The sequence below is a fragment of the Pleurodeles waltl genome, chromosome 3_1 (assembly GCF_031143425.1).
Source record: "Pleurodeles waltl isolate 20211129_DDA chromosome 3_1, aPleWal1.hap1.20221129, whole genome shotgun sequence".
Taxonomy (NCBI): domain Eukaryota; kingdom Metazoa; phylum Chordata; class Amphibia; order Caudata; family Salamandridae; genus Pleurodeles; species Pleurodeles waltl.
Genome location: NC_090440.1, coordinates 1,545,348,217 through 1,545,370,864, shown reverse-complemented (window position 1 = coordinate 1,545,370,864; position 22,648 = coordinate 1,545,348,217). Strand labels below are relative to the sequence as shown.

At 45.0% G+C, this 22,648-nt stretch overlaps 1 protein-coding gene across 3 annotated transcripts in view; it reads left to right on the top strand.

The window, feature by feature from the left end:
- Positions 1-22,648, top strand: part of PTPRU (protein tyrosine phosphatase receptor type U) — a 765,217-nt gene that overhangs the window by 726,562 nt on the left and 16,007 nt on the right. For all 3 annotated transcript variants that reach the window (XM_069225125.1, XM_069225127.1, XM_069225126.1), the window contains 3 exons: positions 10,983-11,123; positions 17,594-17,719; positions 21,055-21,212. In XM_069225125.1, coding sequence (XP_069081226.1) covers positions 10,983-11,123; positions 17,594-17,719; positions 21,055-21,212 — 425 coding nt within the window. The remainder of the gene's footprint in view (positions 1-10,982; positions 11,124-17,593; positions 17,720-21,054; positions 21,213-22,648) is intronic.

Below are 22,648 nucleotides of genomic sequence, written 5' to 3'. Positions count from 1 at the left end.
AGTAGTTATGTCGCCCTTGTGCCATGCAAAGGTGACGCAACTACTACGTTAGATTGATCAAGCCATGCAAGGATACCTTGCGTGGCCCTGCATGGCTTTATAAATCTAGAATAACACAGCACAAATCGCTGCGTTGCGTTGCGTTACTGTGTCCAAGGGAGGGGGGCACATCCCTCCATAGATTTTGGACTAGAGAATGCCAGGGAAGCATAGATCAGCAGGAGGGTGCGAGCAGCAGAGAGAGTGTGGGGGGCTGTGGATGTGATGAGTGATGCACCACAAGGGAGCAAATAGCAAGAAAACATAAACTTTCATGTGGTCCTGAAAGAAACAGAAAATAGTGGTTTCCGGATGTCAGCCGAGGAAGGATGCAAATTATCAGATGAAAAGGAAAAGAATGGTAAAGTGGCTAGGCGTCAGGTGAGGAACAGAAAGAAGGAACACTGCCAATTAGAAAAGAAATGCAGACTTTGCTTTTTCTGCAAGTTTTTTTAAACTCGCAATTTGCTTTCTACTTACATCTGGCCCAAAGATACTTCTCTTTACACCTCTGTCCGATAGGCACTCCATTTTGGTGCATTCCCAGGCTTACAAGTTTTTGTAAATATAGGTTTTCATTAAAATACATGGGTTGGTACATGGGGATGCCCATGCTCCACCCATGTAATGCCTACCCATATAACGCAAGGCAGTACTATGTTCTGCGTTGTATCTTGTGTTTACTAAACCACAAAAAAGTGGCTTGGCTTAGTAAATGCCAAAAATTATTTTGCGCGGGGGCTGCGCCACAAAAGTGATGCAGGCCTGTGCAAAATCATAGCATATTAGAGCCTTGATTGCTAGATGTTGCCTTCCTATAGTTTTGTTTTTCATGCAAGATAAGTTACTTGCATACCTCATTCACGTAACTGAATCGCATCTAAGTGTCAGGGTGAGTTTAGGTTGTGAATGGGTGTTGATAAATGGACACGGTTCTCAGTGTTGGATTTGGAAGCTGAAAGCACTGCCAATTTCTTACAGCACCTATCAGTGGGTCATAAGGTGTTCAGACTACATGCAGGCAGAAAAAATGTGACGTTATGTTGGAGATGAAAAAAACAAGAGGCAAAGAATGACTATTTATTCTTGTTTTACAAATATCACCAGTATTGTTTTCAGGATGCGAGGATCTATTACCTACCTAGGTGGCATGCATTATTATTGGGTTGTGGTCCACGCTGGACAATACCCAGCATGCCCCTCAAAAATAGGGGCTTTTTGGTCGAGACCTTTTCTTACCCTTGCCCCATTAGGATTGTCTATAGTCAGCCAGTATGTGCTGTTTTTATTCTCTGAAGGTAATCAATGGCAAGACTAAATTGTAGTGCGGACTAATTGAACATCAGTTATTCTTTGGTCCTTTGTGTGGTCGACATGTTTCATGAATTGCTGCCCAGATGGGTCAAGTGGCGTTTCTTCAGGACAGTTATATATGACCCTACTATCTTCTCATGTAGTCCTACCTTTGGCTTTAAAGGCACTTTGATTTTATATATGTGTGCAACACCCCAGCAAGTGTGTCCCGCATTTTGGGAGCTCACGTGCTCCTAAATCAATGAACCTACAAAACAAAACAGCACGTAGGTGTACAAAGACAGTCACCAATATAAAACTGGTATTGCTGTATGAATATTCATTCAGATCATTATATCACAACCACACTGTAAAAAGCTGTGAGCATACTTTACATACTCAGCATGCATTATATTGTGGGCACAGCAAAACGTGAGCTGCTATTCTGTCAGTGCTTTATATATGTTTATATATATAATAATAATTATATACATCTTGTTCATAGGAAACACACTATTTGGTGATGGGTCTTACCCATGTTATAGTTTGGGAGGGCTCTCCATGGGATGTGAGGGACTTGGCACCCTCTCTGTACACTGATCTGGCATGGTAGAGATTGTTGATAGAGTACTTCAACATACCTGTTTCTTACAGCGCTTTGCTACACATACTGTATGTAGTAGGGATGCCTCTGAAGACCTTTTTTGAGAGGCCTTCTGAGTATTGAACTGCCCACCCAGCATGAAGCACGACCTGTGATGAAGCATGCTACCTAGGTGGGTGAGGGTCTATGCATCCTGGAAAAAATACTCGTGATATTTGTAAAACGAGAATAAATAGGAATTATTTTACTCTTTCGTTTTTTTAATCCTCAATGGAGGAAAAAAACATAACATTTTCCCGTAAGCTGTTAAGTTGGGGGTGGTTACGTGACGTACACCCTCCCATTCCCCCTCCTGATTTCTGCCTCAGACTACATGCTCATCTGATACTTGGCCTTTTTGTAGAGTGCACAGAGCCGAGGAGGATTATGTATCAATTGTGATTACCTTTCTGTAGGAAAGTGTGTGAAGGAGTTTGTTGTAATGTTCTCAGCACAAAAGAAAAAGAAAATTCTAAGGAGAGAGAAAATGGTGAAGGGGAGGCGATGAAAGAAAGTACTTGCAGGAGGACAGATTGACTAAACAGTGATGGAGAAAAGAGGTGAAACATGCAAACAGGAGTGTTTACGGACAGATAGGTGTGGATAGAAAAGGGAGTAAGTGATTAGTACCCAACAGCGTGAGAGATTGCAGATGAGTGAAGTGAAAGGTGAACAGGAGTGATTGAAGAACTCATAAGACTAGCCCCTCTTCCATAGACTTTTGTATGTTTAATTCCATCTGATAATTTTAGAATTGAAACATTTTCAATACAAGTTATTCACAACAATATCACTATTGTTACTCATTTATTTGATAGTGGATAAAAAGCAGCGCTGACAAGCTGTGGCAAAGCTAATATGTCTGGCTTACTTTAGGTGTATGTACTCATTGTTGTGTGGTGTTTAAATGCATTAAGAGACAACACATACAGAGGTAGCCAAAGACTGGTCCGGTGTTCTGCTGTGTCAGTCACAGGATACTCGTTCAAATGCTTAAGGCCATACACTTAATTACTTAGGCTGCAATTTTGTAAAAGAATCCTAGCTCACTTAATAAGACTTCCACCCTTTCTCAACCCGCTTAAAGCATCAACTAACCTGACTAATATAACAAGCATTTACAATGCAACGGGTCTCGCGTTTGCTCATGTTAGAGCTGATCGCGTTGTAAACTCCTAACCCGACTTTTCACCTATCGGGCAAAAGTGCATTTATGTACATAGCCTGAAAAAGTAAAATTAACTACGTAAAGCGCTCGACTTCTGCCAAGCAAGATCGCGCTCGTAAATTAGAGAAAAAGAAGTCCACGAGCCCGATGGAAAACAGCGAGCCTCGCATGTTTTCTGTGCTTGGTCGGTGCGCTCGAGGAGGGCTAGCTACCAGAAAAGGCATGACGTATGCATGCCTTCCACTAATGAAAGCAAGCAGATTTTATTAGGCAAGCCCACAAACCAATAAAAAACGCTGACGTGAAGTTGACAGGGCTCCGAGCCCATTTCTAAATACTAAAGCGTCTCGCTGCGATACGCATGCGCGAGCGCATGCAACGCAGGCTCGACCCTAAAAAGAGCAGATCAAGCCAGGTTGGCAAGTGTAGGAGAACCTGGCACAGACATTTGTGTATACTCTCTCTCACAGGCACACAAACACACATTCACTCACACGCAGACAGACACCCTCCCCAATCCTGTGGATTACCGTTTGACATACCACTATAATCAGAGCTGCACTGATAAAATTTGCATGTGTGGAAGAGTGTTGCGCAAACACAAACAAGTGCACACAGAAGTCACCCAGTGCTGTTAGACACCACAAGTCTGATCACTATATTCAGAGCTGGTCGTTTAGGATGTGTACATGTGGGAGAGCCTTGCACATTCCCTTTCTCCTCCTGTTCTCTTGGACTTTACTAGACTGACCATTATATGATGGTCTGATAGTGTTTTTGTTTTACAGGGAAGAGCCTTGTACACAAACACAAACACACACACCTCCCTTGCTCGTTGGGCTCCACTGGGCTGATCACTACTATCATTGCCAGTCTGGTAGAGTTAGCACATTTGAATTAAACTTGCACACACAGTACCTTCTTCCAAGCTGTTGTACACCTCTGGGCAGACCACTAAATTCAAAGCTGGTCTGGTTCAGTTTGCATTATGGAGAACCTGACCTCTACAATTATGAATTTTCTACTGCCTTAAGAGATGCATCTCAGTACAATGTAAGGCTCTTTTCATGTTGTAAGAAATTTCTAGGTTGAAGCCTAGCAGACAGCACAGCTGTCTGGTTTACTGACAACATCTTGGAGACAATGGGAGAGCTTCCATGGGAATGCATTCCTCCGGTTCCTTACCATTGGCTTTGTGGTTTGTAACTCACATTTTCTTGCTTTCTGTTTGCTGGCTTTATTTGTTTTAGGCTGTCCAGTTTGAGCTAGTCCCTTATTTACAGTATACTCCAAGTGCTCCCTTACTGTAAACAGGCCTTTGAGTCTTGTTCTTATTTTGTCACATTTGCTCTGCATACGAAGACAGACGTCAAATGTCAGATTCTGTCGTCTGAGGGAGCTTGGTATTTACTTTTCTTTCTATGACTTCAACGTGAGATGACTTCAATGACAATCATGCTGGGTGATGGCAATCCTGAAGTGTGGTGGGAAAACATTTTAATTACATCAAAACAAATCAATACACTAAGTGATGACATTTCCACATTTTATCGTTTGCATGCCTGTATGTCTGTGAAAATGTATTGGTCATTTCAATAGAAGATGTGGCTGTAGTGGCATTGCTTAACCACATCATGCTTACTCCATTTTACCCCAGTCCATTCCACTCTGCGCCACTCCACTCTATGGCATGCCTCACTGTCACTCCACTCTGCAGCCCGGTACGCTATGCCACTGTACTCTACACCAATGCCCTCTATTCTGTTCCACTCCACTCTACTACAGTGCACTCTATGCTATCCACTCGAAGTCACTCTAATCTATTCTGCACCACTGCGCTCTACCCTGCACCACTCAACTCTATCTGTGCACCATTCCACTCTACAACACTTATCTCTACTCTAAAACCATCTACTCTGTGCCACTCCACTCTCATGCAATCTACGCTGCACCACTTATTCTTAAAAACAGCCCTATTACTAAATTAATCTGTGGTTTATTATGAAAACAGCAATTCAGCTCTAACCAAGTATTTTACAAACACTACATTACCCTGCCATATACTTAATACACAATTCAATACATCCCTGCATGATAATACATACAAACCCTGGTTTCAACAGGCAGTACACAGTCTGTAAAGGCAATTGTTATTCTCTAAAGGTAAAGGAAAAGATGATGATCTGGGGTCAGGCACAATCGTGTAGCGTTACCAAATTAACTTGCTTGCATACACCCTAGCTCTCCATTCTTTCTCCTTTTACATGCTTGGGAAACAACACTCTAAGACAAGATAAGAGCCCCACTCGTGCACAACCTCAATATGCTTTCCACACTTGAGTGCCTCATCAGAGGAATTAAACACTGATACAACACAATGGCAGTAAGTGAAAAACATTGCTGATAACAATAATAGTAATTTTATTGATAGTTCAATAAAACATTTCAATACAAAAATCGCAATTCTGTACGTAAGTGCAATTAGAAACAGTGGTGGCTTTTGAAAGTGGTGGTGCGTAAAAGTAATCTTCTCCCTTCACAGAGTAAGCAAAGCGAGTGACACCAACTGGCACAAGGGGATTTCAGGCTAAAGGACACCATAATATTAATATTCCGTACACAGACAAATGTATGCAGATGGGCTTTACATTAGCGTGATACCAAACCACAACTCTGGAGGGGTGGGAAGGCAAATTGTAATTACTGTATTGAAGAACGTAAGTGAATGATAGATAACATTCAGCCATTTGTCATAATTTACCCAGGTACTACACGCACACAAGTGTCTTTTCACTTGCTCATTCATTGTATTACAGCTTGGAACTGTGTACTTGTTGGAACTGCAGCCAAGGGTGGCTTACTTGCCTGCAGTGTCACCTCAGAGAAGCATTAGAAGACAGGCAAGCAAAGCCCACACATGCACGTGCACACAAACCCCCCTCCCATATCCCCCCCACACCAAAGAACCCTGTACATTTGGTATTGTATAAGGGACTTTGTGGTTCAACCATAGGTGGTCCCTTAAATGGTGAAATAAAACAGCACTTTAGGGCATCTTTCTTTGTAATGCACATTTCTAGTAGCAACCCATGTCTACATTTATATTTTTCACTGAAAACTTTCCCAGGCATGCCTCTTTACCAAATGTGATTATTCCTAACATAGATAATGAATATATTAGATATAAGGAAGTAATTAGGATGCGGCGATGATGTGTGAAGTGATCAGAAAATGCCATTTGAACTCTCTCCCTTGATTTTGATTATGCTAAAGAGGGGTAGCAGTGTTTAAAGTCTGAAAAATATCTTCTAATTCTAAAGAAAATTGTACTGGATAAAAGGAACATTTGTCAGCTTGGACACAATTTCCAAGTTATTTATTTTTTACAGTTTTGACTCGACCCGATGGTATTGGGGCGCTTGCATTAGACAAGGTGACGTTCATTATTTTTGAGGTACCAGGAGATTAAAAGATTTGCCCAGAATCTCAGAATGTTGAGCTGATAGAGACTGGAGCCTAGATCTCCCACTCCAAAGTCATCTGCTCTAACCGTGATGCCACCTCCTCTTATTATTTTACATGTTTGTCTCCTGAAGAACATGAGGCATGGTAAAAATAATTTTACCTCATTAAAAGGTCCAATTAAATGTTTGCACTTTGAGCGAGACGGCCATTGTAAGCTGTCAGCATGGACCTCTCCAGTCCATATCTTCCCACACACTACCAGGAAGAAGGCCCGGGCAGAAGATGATCAAAAAACACAGACAAAAGTTGTGCACTTTAAAACAAAATGGCACCTAATTAGCCATGTTGCATGCTCTACCTGCCCCTCGCTGTCTAGACCCACTGTGGGAGGGCTTGGGGTTTCTTTGTGCTAAAGTCAAGAGACAATCCCAACTTAACCCTTATGAAGTTTATTATGTTACAAAGCTTAAGAGCTGTGCCGGGATTGGATAGGCAAGTCAACACAGCGCACCAGTGAAGATACGAGAGCTGCTTTTGCTACCCCAGTTCATAACCTCAACCCAGAGTGGTTTTGGAGTGAGAAACCCTATGTCAGTATGTCAGGCTGGCTGAGTCCAGAGGTCTATCAGTCTGTCATGCTCATTTTAACTCGACAGTACTGCAGCTTTCTATGGAAAAGCCACGCCCCTCCCTTCTTGATGCCAATTAAAAATAGAATTGCAGCCCAGCCCTGCTGTGGTATGAATCCACACCAAATGTGTTTTATATATGTTCAGGTGGGTAGTTGATTAAAGAAGTGGGTCAACACTTCCGCCCCCATGCAGGGACCACCTCTGCCTCTGGTTAACACTTTTTCATTACAGTGTCATAATAAAACTCCATTACAGTAGCACATTTTTGCTAAAGTGTAATTTATATTTGATTCAAGAGCAGTGGCACAAGCATTCAATTTGATATCAGTTCATGGGTAGGTGTTCAGCAAATTTTCTGTGCATCTACTTGGAGCAAGCCATCGCCACCACCAAGTCACAATAAAATTGAAATTGCTAATAACTATGACTAGTCGAAAGATATTCTACATAAGCCATTACGTTCCTGCTCAGGGTAGTTTTCATTTTTGGTTTTGCACAGTTTCTAATAGTCTGGGTTTATGGTTAGGTCCTTACCTAGTCATCCTTCCTTGTTCTTATTGTTGTGTCTTCATTTCAATAGCCCCTTTAAACAGTTCTGTTTGGTTTCAAAAGGCCACATGAGTGGTAGCGAATGAGTCTTCTTTTCAGTCGCTCGTACGAGTGATGGTGATTGTATCTTTCTTTCTGTAGCCCGTATGAGCAGTGGTATTTTTGTCTTCCTTACAGAAGTCTGTAAAAAAAAACAGGGGATGGATCTTCTTTCATTACCCCCTGCGAGCTGTGCCTGTTGTCTTCCCTTGAGAAGCATGCATGTACGGTGGACAACGTGTCTTCATTTCAGAAGCCCATATAATTGGTGACAGTGGTGTGTCCCTTTCATTAGCCTAAATGAGTGATGGGAATTGTGACTTTTAAACAGCAATTTAAGTGGTGGCAATCTAGTCTTCCTTTCATAGCCTGTAGGAGGGGTCATGGTTGTGATTCCTTTCTGTAGCTCTATGAGAATTGGCATCTCTGTCTTCATTTCAGAAGCCCACACGAACTTTGATGGATGAATCTTCCTATCATTAGCCCATGTGAGCTATGCCAGTTATGTCTTCATTTCAGAAGCCTATATGGATGGTGGTGATTGAGTCTCCTCTTCAGTAGCCTGTATGAGCCGTCGTGGTTGTGTTTTGATTTTAGTAGCTCGTAAGAGCCATGGCAGTTGTGTCTTTACTTAAGAAGCCTGTATGAGCTGTGCCGGTTGCGTCTTCCTTTCAGTACTCCAAATGAATAAGGGCGGTTGTCTGTTTTTTTCAGTAGCCTGTTTGAGGGGTGGTGGTTCTGTCTTCTTCTGTGAAACCTGTGAATGTTGGCTTTCATATTTTTATTTTAGTAGCACCTATGAGCAGTGGTGCTTGTGTCTTAGTTTGAGAAGCCTTGGTTAGCAGTTTTGGTTGTATTCCATTCAGCAGCCTGTAGGAGTGGTGGCAACTTCGACTTTCTTTCAGGCTCCCTATCAATGGTGACTGTTGTGTCTTCATTTCAGTAGTCCCTTTGAGCACTGACGGTTGCTTCTGTTAAAACCGGAGGATTAGTTCCTCTGAAGCATTTGACACCAGAGTACTTTCCCTGTTTCCGGGAATCAATAGCAGAGTTAAAGCTTTTCTTGTGAGTCAGTGTTTACTAAGTCTAATTAGCTCATTAGCAAGATAAGAGACTTTCCTCTTAGATAATGTTGTGTGGATATTGCAAAGATATTTTAATTGGGTAAAGTATCTTAATGGAAACGTCAGTAGCGAGCGAGGGAAGAGGTTGTTAGCACAGAGTCTAAGATAATGGAAAGATTGCCGAGCAGTGGAAGAGAAGAGTAAAGCAGGAAACCAAGTGAAAGGCGGGGGAGAGAGAGATGCAGGAGAGAAGTCAGATGCTGTGTGGTGCGTTCAAGGTTAGAGAGTGACCCTCACATCACCAAAGACAGACCTGCAAATGAGAGTGTAGTGCCCTATAAAAACAGTGGAACGATTTGTGTGTTTCAGTGAATGAGCGACATTAGACGCCAGAGGGAAATATCTGTCACCCTACAATGCTTAAATTGTAAAAATAAAATAAGTGCTGTGTTTCTCATGAGCCCTCCACCAGAGCTGCCAAATGCCAAGTTTATCAAATATCACAGCTGGGCCCCTCCCACCACCCTACACATCATGTCTCTTCATCACACCCTTGCATAGTCTTTGTCCTCCCGCTTTCTCCCTAGGTCACTGTGTTGCTTTCTTTCCCTTCATTCTCCTTCCTCCCTTTTCTGCTTTTGTTGCCCTTGCCTGGGGTCTAAATTTGAATTTAAATCAAACATCAAACCATTGGCACAAACTAAGTATTGTATGCTGCACACAAGCATTCAGTTACCTTAGTGAATCAGGAGAGAGCGAATGTCATCTGCACAGCTGATTCTTTGAATGAGAATAGGTAAGCTGGCATAAGTTATCATACAAAGAAAAAGTGGGAATATTACCTAAAAGCAAAGGTGAAACCAGGGTAAAACACGCAAGAAGTGCGGTTACCACAAGGTCAGATCAGTGTCATCAGCCAACAGAAGCACGAAATGAGCGAGGGACGAGGAGTGTGTAGGTTGGGCCAGTGATGCCTCTTGATAAAAGGAACAAGAGAGAGCAGCGGTCAGGGTCCAGGTGTAAGCAGAGTGTGACCTCAGCTTTTCAAGTGCTTGCAGAGCAAAGGAAGCGGATGGGAGGCAGTGAGTGGGGCGTAGGAGTTTTCAAGCATGGACGACAGATGCAGTTTTCAGAAGGGAAATGTGAAGAGTGAAAGTACTTAAATAGCGTAATTGGAAATGGAGGCTCTCAAGAGGCAAGGTGGGACTGCAGTGCGGTCAGGGCAGTGAGGGAGAAAAGCAGTTGAGCTTCAAAGGTAGGAGCTATTGAGGAGAGCACCGAAAAGTAAGTGAGAGATTTGCGTGGATAAATGACTAAAAGGAATTGAGTTACACAGTTGCAAATTGTATTCAGCAGACACTCATCCATGGCCACATTGAATAGCTCCATAGATTGTCATTGAAGGTACACCTCATTTCCCAAGTGCCCTTAAATTTCAGTCATCTCTCTCACATCCATCCGCAGTTGTCCATTTCACCCTCTTGGAGACTCAAACTTACTGAGAGCCTCAGAATCCAGTGAAGTCGCAGATTCAGCCACAATGTTTGAACTGTTTTAAGGCCTCCTACTTCACTGAGTTGCGCAGTAGTTCTCCATGGAACCTCAACCATCCTCAACTGCTTTGCAGGCTTAAGTGGTGATTCACTCCAATCCCGTCATGTGCAGCTCTTCAAATGAACAGACTTACAAGCAGGGAAAGCAGACTCCTTTATACCAGTCTGAGCGGCTTCAAGACATTTAATTAAGAATCCCCACAGCTAACTGCAGTACTCCCAACATCAGCCATGGACATCAACGATTTCCTAATAAAACCTATTTCGGATAGTATGTCACGATGTTGACATAATATTGATCTACAAAAATATCGTCTCCTCTATTCCCTACCATTATGTCATCAGGGTCTTGTATATTTATTGTTCTTAACATCTACTACAATGTAGTGGAATCGAATTAGAGGATTTCATATTTTTGTCCTGTGATATAGTTCCCCTTCCCCATTCCATTGCCTTGATCTTTGGCAAATGTACCCAAGAAATAATTATTTGCCTGTCTTACCTAATTTCTCAGATATTTTATTCCTTCCCCTGCAGAGTTACACCAAGAGCTCCACGTTCATCGTAACCCTCCACCCTCTGCAGAACACCATCACAGATTTTTGGAGGCTAGTGTACGACTATGGCTGCACCACCATCGTCATGCTGAACCAGCTGAATCAGTCCAACTCCGCCTGGGTACGTATCCAACGTTGAATAGCAGGAAGCATGCTTGAACTGAATCAGCAATATCTGTTCTGTCAGGCAACATTTCAGATCGGAACATTTATATGAACTGAAGTTGGGATGCAAAGGCATCTATTTATGAACTGGTCATTGCTTGCATGGTGTGATCACTCTGACGTGCCTCTCAGAACCCACTGTGATGATGTTGAAATGTTCGGCAAACCCTTACAAGAAAGCAGATTATTGTTGCCCAGATCTCATAATAGACATTGTCAATTGCTAATCTACTGAAAGAACCTACCACTGGTGGAAATGCAAGTTTACAATTTCCAAGTAATTTTGTATTCGCTCCAGTTGTAGCACACAGAATTCCAGATTCATGTGGATATGGATTCCATATTCCATTTTTTGGGTGTTTTATAAGGGTATTATTTATTTAATTAGAATTGTATTTGTTGGATGGCTAATAATATGCAGCCCAGGGTTCAAAACGTCCTATGTCTCAACTGAATTCAGTAAACACCACATGTAACTGGTCAGTGGGTATTTCCATGAGGAGAGGTGAACTCAACCACAAACCATTGAGACGGGGAAAACTGACAAGTTACAAGTCATGTGTCAGTGTTCCACTTCATTATCTACTGTAGAGTTGTAGAATGTTTAGCGATGGCTATAAAAACAATGAACATATGACGGACCTGATTATTGAGGGCAAAGACTCCTGGATGGACATTCCTCTAAACTGAAGATGTTAATATAGCAAAGGGGAATTGACGTTACCTCATCTCAGACCAATATAAACATACTAGGACTGAAAGCGTGTGTGTGAGGTGGGGGGGTAGGGACCAGTGAATCTGAATAAACCAGGTGATCAGGTATTTTCCTTGAACTCCTGAGGCAGATTATTAACTCCTTGGGATATGAACATCCTTTTTTAAACACCTGTGGTTAGGAAGATCCATGCCTGAGACACTGAAGTGGATTATTCGGGAAAGATCCGGAACAACGCGTCCGGAACCACGCCTGCGTTGTTCACACAAGTGGAACAACGCTTGCCTGAACAACGCAGGCCTTTTTCTCTGCCTTAACCACGCTTGTGCCGAACAACTCACATGCGTGGTTAAGGCAGAGAAAAAGGAAGAGCCATCGGGAGAGGACGCATTTAGGTAAGTAGGGATGGGCCAAGGTTGGGGGCAGTTTATTTATGGGGGGGTAGGGTTTTCAGTGAAGGGGTGAGGGGTTGAGGTAATTTTCTATTCTGGGCGGGGGACGGGTTTTAGGGCCGGGGTGGGGGGGGGGTCGCTGTAGTTTTAGGGGCAGTGGGCTGGGGTATTTTTATTTTTCGGGGTGGGGGCGTCAGGGTAGTTTAGGGTTCAGGGAAATTTTCTATTTAGGGGGTGGGGGTCGGGTTTTTATGGGCGGGGTATGGGGTTGAGGTAATTTTCTATTCAGGGTGGGGGTCGGTTTTAGGGACGGGGTTGGGGGATCTCTGTAGTTTTAGGGGCAGGGTTGGGGGGGTCGGGATATTTTTAGTTTTTGGTGGTGAGGGGTCGTCGTAGTTTTGGGGTCGGGGTAATTTTCTATTTAGGGGAGTAGGGGGGTTGGGTTTTAGGGGCGGGTGGGAGAGTTCCTGTAGTTTAGGTTTTACGGGGTTGAGGGGTCGCAGTAGTTTTAGGGGCAGGGGTGGGGAGTCGGGGTAGTTTTAGGGGTGGAGGGTCAGGGTAGTTTAGTTTTTAGAGGGGGTGAGGGGTATCAGTAGTTTAGGGGCAGGGGTTTGGGTATTTTTACTTTTTGGGGGTCGGGGTAGTTTAAGTTTAGGGGCGGGAGTAGGGGGTTGGGGTATTTTTTGTTTTTAGGGGCAGTGGTCGGGGTTGTTTTAGCTTTTAGGGGTTGGGTTGGTTTATTTTTGGGCGTGGGGGTTGGTTTTAGGGCTCAGGGTGGGTGGGGGGTATCAGGGTAGTTTCCTAAGGGTTTAAGGGTTTTTAGGGAGGACGGGGTACTTATGTTTTTAGGGTGAGGGGGTGGCATGCGACAACCACACATGCTGTTTCCACACATGCCTTTACTAGGCATGCCTTTACTACGAAAAATCGCTGTAGAGGCATGCGTGGTAAAGGCATGCATGGAAACAACGCAGTCCAGGTTCTGACCGCGTTGTTCAAGCATGCGTGGTTGTCGCATGCGTGGTTCCATCATACAACCGTATTATTCACCATTAACACTGGATAGACCTTGATGTGAATTATTATTCCACCGATGCGAGGAAGGTCTATTCCTACTGTAGATTGTTCATCCCTGAGAGTGGAATTCTGTGTGTGTGAGATCATAACAATTATTATTAACCTCGTAGGTTTGGTATGTTTCTCCCTAAAGCCCTGAGGTGAATTGTTAACCCATTACTTTAGGAAGTTCTATGCCTTGGACCTGGGTTGGAATATTCAACCAAGTGGTTAGAAATAAAGTCTGGGGCCCAGAAGTGAAATGTTAACCCTTGGGATTTGGAGGTCTTGGATTATGTTGGTTTGTTAGCCCCCTTAATTAGGGCATTATATTTTTTACCATGGGATAGACTACCAATGTCCAAGTTTGTGAGTTCTGTCTGAGACCATGCAATTGAATATTTGCTAACTGAGGTTAGGCAGCTGTGTGACTGAATACAAACTCCGTGGGTTTAGGAAACTCAGTGATTAAATATGGACACCTTGAGGATAGAAGGCAAAAAGTGATAGACACTGCACTCTTGTTCTATGAAAGCTATATGATAAATTAGGCACTCCCTGAGGCTGGAAGATGCTGTGACAGAATATGCACTCCATGAGGTTAGAAAGTTCTGTGACAGAGTATGAAGCATTAAGGTTGGAAAGCTGTGGAGTGCATATGTTATCGCAGTGCTATCCAGCCTCAGAGTGCATATTCCATCACAGGATTTGCTCATCTCTGAGACTACATATTCTGAGGATGGAAAGCTCTGTGATAGAATATGCAGTCCCTAAGGTTAGCAAGCTCTGCGATTAAATATGCACTCCCTCTTACACAGCTTTCCAACCTCAATGCTTCATACTCTGTCACAAAACTTTCTAACCTTAGGGAGTGCATATTCTGTCACAGGGTTTGCTAATCTTCGGGACTACATAGTCTGAGGATGGAAATCTCTGTGATGGAATATGTACTTTCTGGGGTTGGGAAGCTCAGCAATGGAGTATGCACTTGTTAAGGCTGGGAATCTCTGACAGAGTATTCACTCCCAAAGTTCGGAAAGCTCTGTGACAGAATATGCTGTCTTTGAGTTTGTAAAGCCTAGTGATATAAAATGCACACTCTTAGGATGGGAAGAATGGTGATGGAAAATGTGCTCTCAGAATTTAGGAACCTTTGTGATAGAATACGCATTTGCTGGTGTTTAAAAGCTCTGTGATTGAATATGCATTGCCTGAGGCTATTAAGGTTTGTGACAGAATGTGTACTCTGTGTGATTAGAAAGACCTGCAACGGAATAAGCACTCACTGAGCTTGGTATTACTCTGTGATGGTGGAAGCACTCCTTGAGCATGGGATTTTCTGTGATGGTGTAAGCACTCCTGGAACTTGGGAACTCTGTGGTAGAGTAAGCACTCCGTGAGCTTGGGAAGCTCTGTGAAGGTGTAAGCACTCCTTGAGCTTGAGAAGCTCTGTGGTGGTGTAAGCACTCCCTGGGCTTGAGAAGCTCTGTGGTGGTGTAAGCACTCCCTGGGCGTGGGAAGCTCTGTGAGCGTGTAAGCACTCCTTGAGCTTGAGAAGCTCTGTGGTGGTGTAAGCACTCCCTGGGCTTGGGAAGCTCTGTGAGGGTGTAAGCACTCCTTGAGCTTGAGAAGCTCTGTGGTGGTGTAAGCACTCCCTGGGCTTGGGAAGCTCTGTGAGGGTGTAAGCACTCCGTGAGCTTGGGAAGCTCTGTGAAGGTGTAAGCACTCCTTGAGCTTGAGAAGCTCTGTGAGGGTGTAAGCACTCTCTGGGCATGGGAAGCTCTGTGATGGTGTAAGCACTCCCTGGGCTTGGGAAGCTCTGTGATGGTGTAAGCACTCCTTGAGCTTGAGAAGGTCTGTGATGGTGTAAGCATTCCCTGGGCTTGGGAACCTCTGTGATGGTGTAAGCACTCCTTGAGCTTGAGAAGCTCTGTGGTGGTGTAAGCACTCCCTGGGCTTGGGAAGCTCTGTGATGGTGTAAGCACTCCCTGGGCTTGGGAAGCTCTGTGAGGGTGTAAGCACTCCTTGAGCTTGAGAAGCTCTGTGGTGGTGTAAGCACTCCCTGGGCTTGGGAAGCTCTGTGATGGTGTAAGCACTCTCTGGGCGTGGGAAGCTCTGTGATGGTGTAAGCACTCCCTGGGCTTCAGAAGCTCTGTGAGGGTGTAAGCACTCCTTGAGCTTGAGAAGCTCTGTGATGGTGTAAGCACTGCCTGGGCTTGGGAAGCTCTGTGATGGTGGAAGCACTCCCTGGGCTTGGGAAGCTCTGTGGAGGTGTAAGCACTCTCTGGGCGTGGGAAGCTCTGTGATGGTGTAAGCACTCCCTGGGCTTGGGAAGCTCTGTGGAGGTGTAAGCACTCCCTGGGCATGGGAAGCTCTGTGATGGTGTAAGCACTCCCTTGGCTTGGAAAGCTCTGTAGTGGTTAAGCACTCCCTGAGTTTGGAAGCTCTGTGATGGAATAAGCAATCCTTGAGCTTGGGGAGCTCTATGATGGTGTAAGCACTCCGTGAGGTTGAGGGGCACTGTATAGAGTATGCGCTCTCAGCAGTTAGAAAGCTCCGTTTTGGAATGTGCACTGCACGAAGGTAGGAAGCTGCGAGGGTACATGCTCCCTGGGTTAGGAGGTGCTCCCTCGAGCAGGATGCCCACATACTGCGCTTGGGAGAGGGGTCGGTTATTTCCCTTGGTTCGTCCATATTCCATTGGGTAGGGGTTGAGTTTCCTGCAGAACGAGGTTCACTGGTAAACAGAGCCCTCCCCCCCCCCCCCCCCCCCCCATCCCATCCCCGCAGCTTTGGGTGTAAATGACCTTTCCTGCTTTCTAAGAATTCCCCCACCGCTTGGACGGATTATAGAGGTTCTCTGCGGACAGACGGCAGCCCGGGTGGGGGAGGCGGGTGTGGCCACTGAAAGCATACTATCGGATGATGCCTCTGGCCGCTGGAAGGTTCGATGCCTCGTGAGATTTATTACTCCGTTTAAGATCCAATTATTCCTAGAATGCCTTTGTCACAAGGCTTCTGAAAAGCTGGCTGCCCTGTTAATAGCTGGTGACAAACCGCGGTCTCGGCTCAGTAGCGTGGATTACAGCAGGCTGGCCCGATTTTGTCAGGCAGTATACTGAATGTTTTCAGCATCCGTACAGCGCTTTCTGTCAGTAGTATGGCACCACAGTGCTTTCTATGAAATGTTGTCAGCGTCAATATAGAGCTTTCTGTCAGACGTATGACGCCGCAGTGCTTTCTATGGAGTGTTTTAAGCATCTGCATAGCTCTTTCTATCGTTAGTATGGTACTACAGTGCTTTCTATTGAATGTTTTCAGCATCTGTATAGCTCTTTCTGTCAATAGTATGGCACTGCAGTGCTTTCTACGGAATATTTTCAGCATCTGAATAGCGCTTTATGTCAGTAGTATGGCACCACAGTGATTTCTATGGAATGTTTTGAACATCTGTATGGTGCTTTCTGTCAGTAGTAGGGCACCACAGTGCTTTTTATTCTATGTTTTCAGCATCTGATTCTGAATAGCGCTTTTTGTCATTAGTATGACACCACAGTGCTTTCGGTTGAAAGTTTTCAGCGTCTATATAGTGCTTTGTTAGCCGTATAGCACCACAGTGCTTTCTATGGAATGTTATCAGCACCTGTATAGCGCTTTCTGCCAGCAGTATGGCACCACAGTGCTTTCTACTGAAGGGTCTCAGCATCTGAATAACGCTTTATGTCAGTAGTATGGCACCGCCGTGCTTTCCATGGAATGTTTTCAACATCTGTATAGCACTTTCTGTCAGACAGACAGCGCCACAATGCTTTCTGTGAAATGTTTTCAGCATCCGATTCTGAATAGTGCTTTCTAGCATTAGCATGACAACACAGTGCTTTCTAAGGCGTGTTTTCAGTATCTGTACAGTGTTTTCTGTCAGTAGTATTACCCACTCCCCTTTCACTCGGTCTCTTCGCATCCTTCTGTTTATACACCACCCCATTATGCTAGCAGTGTCTCTCTCTCTCTGCCGCTTTATCTCGGTCACTCACTTCCTCGCAGTTGCTCCAGAGACTGAGATAAGCCCTTACTTTTTTTGGTCTTTTGTGCAGCCTTTCAATGTATGGTGTGTTCAAGTTCTAGTTCCATTCCGTTAAGTGTATGACCTTGGCCAATTGGGGGCAGGGTGTGTATTGGTAATGCGAAATCGTGTATGTTCACATTCATGACGAACTGCAGAGAGATCAAACGGCATTAATCTGTTTTGCTCTTTTGTTACAGCCCTGCTTCCAGTACTGGCCTGAGCCAGGCCTCCAGCAGTATGGCCCAATGGAGGTGGAATTTGTTTCAGGGTCTGCGGATGAGGACCTTGTGGCTAGACTTTTCCGGGTCCAAAATCTCACCAGGGTAAGTCTTTAACTACAGGAGGGTGGTATAAAGTACTCTCTGTAGAATGGTGTGAAAGCCGTAGAGGGGCTCCCTGCTGCTCAGAGACATAACCACTGACAACAAAAAAGCATTTGCAAAACCAATAGGTCCCGCCTAGTCAAGAGCTATTGGCTTTGCTAATGTGTTTTAGAGATTATTGTATAACAGCGTGGCTGATCTTTAGCATGGCTAAAAGTTAGTGGAATAGAGGAGAGTGGAGTGTCATGGAGGGGTTTGCAGTGGAGGTGGTGTTGATTAGAGTAGACTGGTGTTGAGTGCATTGGTATAAAATGGTGCACATTGTAGTGACATAGAGTGCAGCATCATAGAATTCACTGGCATACAAAACAGCGTTGTTGAATGCAGTTGCATAGATTTTTGTTGGATAGTAGAGTGCAGTGGTGTGGAGTACAGTGGCTTAGAGTATTGTGGTGAAGAATGGCATAAAGTGTAGTGGTGTGGAGTGGTAGGGAGTAGACTGATGTAAAGTGGTGTAGAGTATAGTGCTGTAGAGTGCAGTGGCATGGATGGAGTGCTGCAGAGTGCAATGGCAAAAGTGGAGTGATGCAGAGTAGAGTGGCATAAAGTGTATTGGCATCAAATGAAGTAGTGCAGAGCACAGTGGTGTAGAGTGCCATGACGTTTAGTACAGTGGTGCAGCGACTTAGAGTGCAGTGGCGTAGAGTGATGCAGAGTATAGTGGCGTAGAGTGCAGCTGCATAGAGTGTTGCAGGGTATAGTGGCATAGAATTAATCGGTGTACGATGCACTTTTGTAGATGGCAGTGACGTAACTTAGAGTGGTGCATATTAGAGTGCAGTAGCATAGAGTACAGTGTCCAGAGTAGAGTGGCAGAGTGCAGAGATACAGATTAGAGTGGCATAGAGTTCAGCGTTGGAGAGGGCAGTATTGCAGAGTAAAGTGAATGAGTGCAGTGGTGTAGAGTGGCATAGAGTACAGTGGTTTAGAGTCCATTGTTTCAGAGTGGAGTGAAGCAGCGTGGAGTGGTGCAGGGCTGAGTGCAGTGGCATAGAGTGTAATGGTGTAGAGTGCAGTGGTGCTGCATAGATCACACCGGCGTACAGTGCAGGGGCGTAGAGTTGAAAATTACAGAGTAGAGTGCATTGGCATAGACTGCGGTGGGCAAGAGTGCATTGACATAGAGCAGAGTGGTGCATAATAGAGTGCAGTGGCGTAGAGTGCATCAGGCCAGACAAGGACAATTGCATTCAGTGCAACACACCCTTGAAATTGATTCTTCATAGTGCAAGGACCTGTGACCAGCCCTCAAGATGTTAGGCATATTGAGTGAACCCTATTTTGCAAGGGAGGTTTTGTAAGTGTTAGGGGGCGATAGAACGTCACTTTCTCCAAAACCTTTGAAAAATAGGGACAAACAAAATATTTTAAAGGCCAGTTTTCCTAATATATTATTTGAAACCAGGGGCTAAGGGGTTTTCTAAAGGGTTACCCTAGGAATCATTGAACACCCGAATCTCTACAACAGGATCCCAGAGAATTAATGATCCTCTGAAGGAGATGCATTTGTGTCCATTAGTGCACTCTGTGCCCAGTGGAACCAATGGATTTGCAGGAGAGGAATGTTTGAAAAAGTGCCCCGCCAACGCAGCGGTTGTGTATTTTGTTTCCACAAGGCGGGGTGTGTACAACGGTGCTTGTTTCTCTACTCTGGGACTAGCAACTTGTGAGGTAGCTCGGGGGGAACTGTGAACATCTCACGCCTTTCACAGGTATGGGTCTAGTTTACGAAGGGTGAGTGCAAATGAACCCACCCCCAGTGCACTGTTTTCCAAGGGCTTTTCCCAAAACTGGGGCACGAAATTGGGCTGCTTCGATTGGGGTCTTCTGTGATCGGTAAACGCAACTAAATTAGAGCAGGCGACGGCTAAGGGCTTCCATGAGAGGACATGATGGTCTGATGAGAGGGTGGTGTTAAGTAACAAAACCTGCCCCACTCGGGATGGAAACTGCCCCCTGCTTGCGCATTGCATCGCATCTGGTCAAAGTACAGCTGCCAGGTGGGAATCACCATTTATCACTTTCGACCTGAGCCAGAGCTACTCGGAGGGCCAGAAGGTGAATATCCAAGAAAACGATTTGGCAGACGAAGTCTCGCAGCCTCGGGGTGAGATGTCCACAGGGAGCAGAACCGGTGGCCCTTACAAAGCTTACCCCAGACCACAAGTGCTCGCTGCTTCATTTATCTATTCATTCTGCGCTTTGCGATTGTGACAAACCTACCCCTGCACACGGAAGGAACTCGGTGAGGAAGATTTGGAAAGGGGGGGGGAGGCTTCAGATTTCTCAATAATCACGCTGGTGTATCTTGTGAAAATACATAATATGAGTAGCAAGGCACTGGGGAGGCATAAGGGGCAGTGCGTTAAGAGTACTTAAAACGCATTTTTTTCAAACGAACCAACATTTTTTAAGACCTTCAAAAGAGAGAGTAAGAGAAAATCTCACGTGAAATCCGATACACACCTCACCATAGGCGACTGAAAGCATTTGTGCCCAACTATTTACTACAGAACACATTTATTTTGGTGGTTGTAACACCCCAGACACCCCCCTTCAGCTACGCCCCTGCCCCTGAATGTCATCATTCATGCGTTTGATTTTGAATAAAACGTCAAGAAACATCAATTTGAAAAGCTGTAGAAGAGAGAAGTACACTGATATCTGATGGTATGGTTGCAGCCTGTCCCTACCACGGTCTCGTGGTGCTTCAGCTTGTCCTGGTGCCCTTACACACAGCAAACATTCATAAGGAGGCCGTGAGCCTTTAAGCTCAAGTTGGCCCTGTGGCCCCACGTACCTGCCAATGAGAGGGAGACAGGAAATGATCAGAGTGGCTTCACCGTTGCTTTGCTTTTCTGAAGGTTCCAAGGGTTGGAATGTGCAGCACAGATGTTTTTTTTTAAAGGGCAAGTTACATATTTATGTGGCTAATCACAGCGTCTTATAAAGATCTGACAACCCAAGGTGGATTGTACACCTTCCGGTTCGGCTATGTTTGGAGTTTTGCGAAAGTATTCTTCGGGGCCCAGCTGAATTGAGACCCCCTTGTTTAGCTTTAACGGTCATCCGTTTTAAGGTGGTCTTCATTTGTTTAGTACAGTTTATTTAAAAAAAATTTAGATAGATTTACATACAACTTTGTATTTGCAAAGCCAGTTCTAAGCAGTCTTGCTCCCTCATGCTCCCGCTGGTGGTACCTGCTCAAGCTGTATATTTCAGTACACAGAGTGTCCATGTACAGTACTCACTGTTGCCTCATTGTTTGCCTCCAGCTGCAGGAAGGGCACCTTCTGGTGAGGCATTTCCAGTTCCTGAGGTGGTCGGCGTACCGGGACACCCCAGATTCCAAGAAGGCCTTCGTGCACCTGCTGGCACAGGTGGAGAAGTGGCAGGAGGAGAGTGGAGAGGGCCGGACCATTGTGCACTGCTTGTGAGTACAGCCTACCTCGGAATGTGCCAATAAATGGATGTTCTGTGTTAGAAATGGGGTCTCTAGTTGGCAGTCAGTTTACACCCTGTCTAATTAGTGACCCTCACTCCAGTCAGGGTAAGGGAGTCACACTCCTAAGATAACCCCTGCTCACCCCCTTGGTAGCTTGGCACAAGCAGTCAGACTTATCTCAAAGGCAATTTGTTAAGTATTTGTACCCATAAACACAGTAACACAATGAAAACACTATAAATGGACACCACACTAGTTTAGAAAAATTGCCAATATTTATCTAAGTAAAACAAGACCAAAACAACAAAAATACGACATACACAAGCAAAGATATGGATTTTTAAAGATTTAGGGCCATATGTACGAACACATTTTCCCATTGACACAGAATGGGAAAAAACCTTTGGTACATCTGGCCCCTAATCCCAGTAAAGCACTTAGAAACACAGTAGCGCCAACTGGGGCTATCACAACGTCAATGGTGGAGTAATTCCCAACAGTCCGCCGCCACTTGTGAGGGAGTGCGGCGCTAGTCAAGGAGTTGCATGGACGGGTTCAGTACTTTAGAAAGGAGGAAACAAAGATGTTGCACAGTGTCGGGGAGGTGAGGGGCTGCTGGTGCGGCGTCGGTTCCTTACTGCTACCATGTAGGTGAGGCATCAGTTCCTTATGGTTGAGGGGAGGTGATGCGGCATCGGTGGTGACGCGTCGGTTCCTTACGATCCAATGGGGTAGATGATTCCAGCGAGCCAAGACGTGATAAGGCGACTTTGCAGTGTCGTGATCACACCATGAGGCTACAGGCGCCACTGCAGAGTCGGGTTTCACGGACGTAGGTGACACGCACTCTGGACTCACAATGTCACAGGACTTCAGAGGTGCTGTGGCGGCTTTAGGCAGCGGCGCTGGGTCTGTGGCGACGGTCGTGGTCATTGCACTGCAGAGGAAACCATGGCTTTGGGTGCAGTCAGTGGCACAAAGTCTGGCAGCGGCTCTGGTTCTGGAAGCATCCGAATCGTTGTGCCTGGTTCTTCTTGTTTTTCTGCCAGCTTTTACCCCCAAGAACCCAGGAACTGCAGTGGGCACCACTTGGCAAGTAGGAGTCCTCAGCAAGAGAACCCAGGGGTTGGCAGGTGAAGTCTTTGATGTCCCTGAGACTTCTTAACAGGAGGCAAGCTCAGTCCAAGCCCTTGGAGAAACTTCAGAATCGGGATACACAGCAAAGTCCAGTTTTTGTCCACTCCAAAGCAGAAGCAGCAACTGCAGGTCAAACCAGCAAAACACACACAACAAAGGGGCACTCCTCCTCCTCACAGCTCTTCAGCTCATCTCCTTGACAGAGTCTCCTTTTGATCCAGAAGTGTTCTGTAGTTGTGGGGTCAGCAGTCCAGTACTTATACTCATTTCTGTCTTTGCAGTAGCCA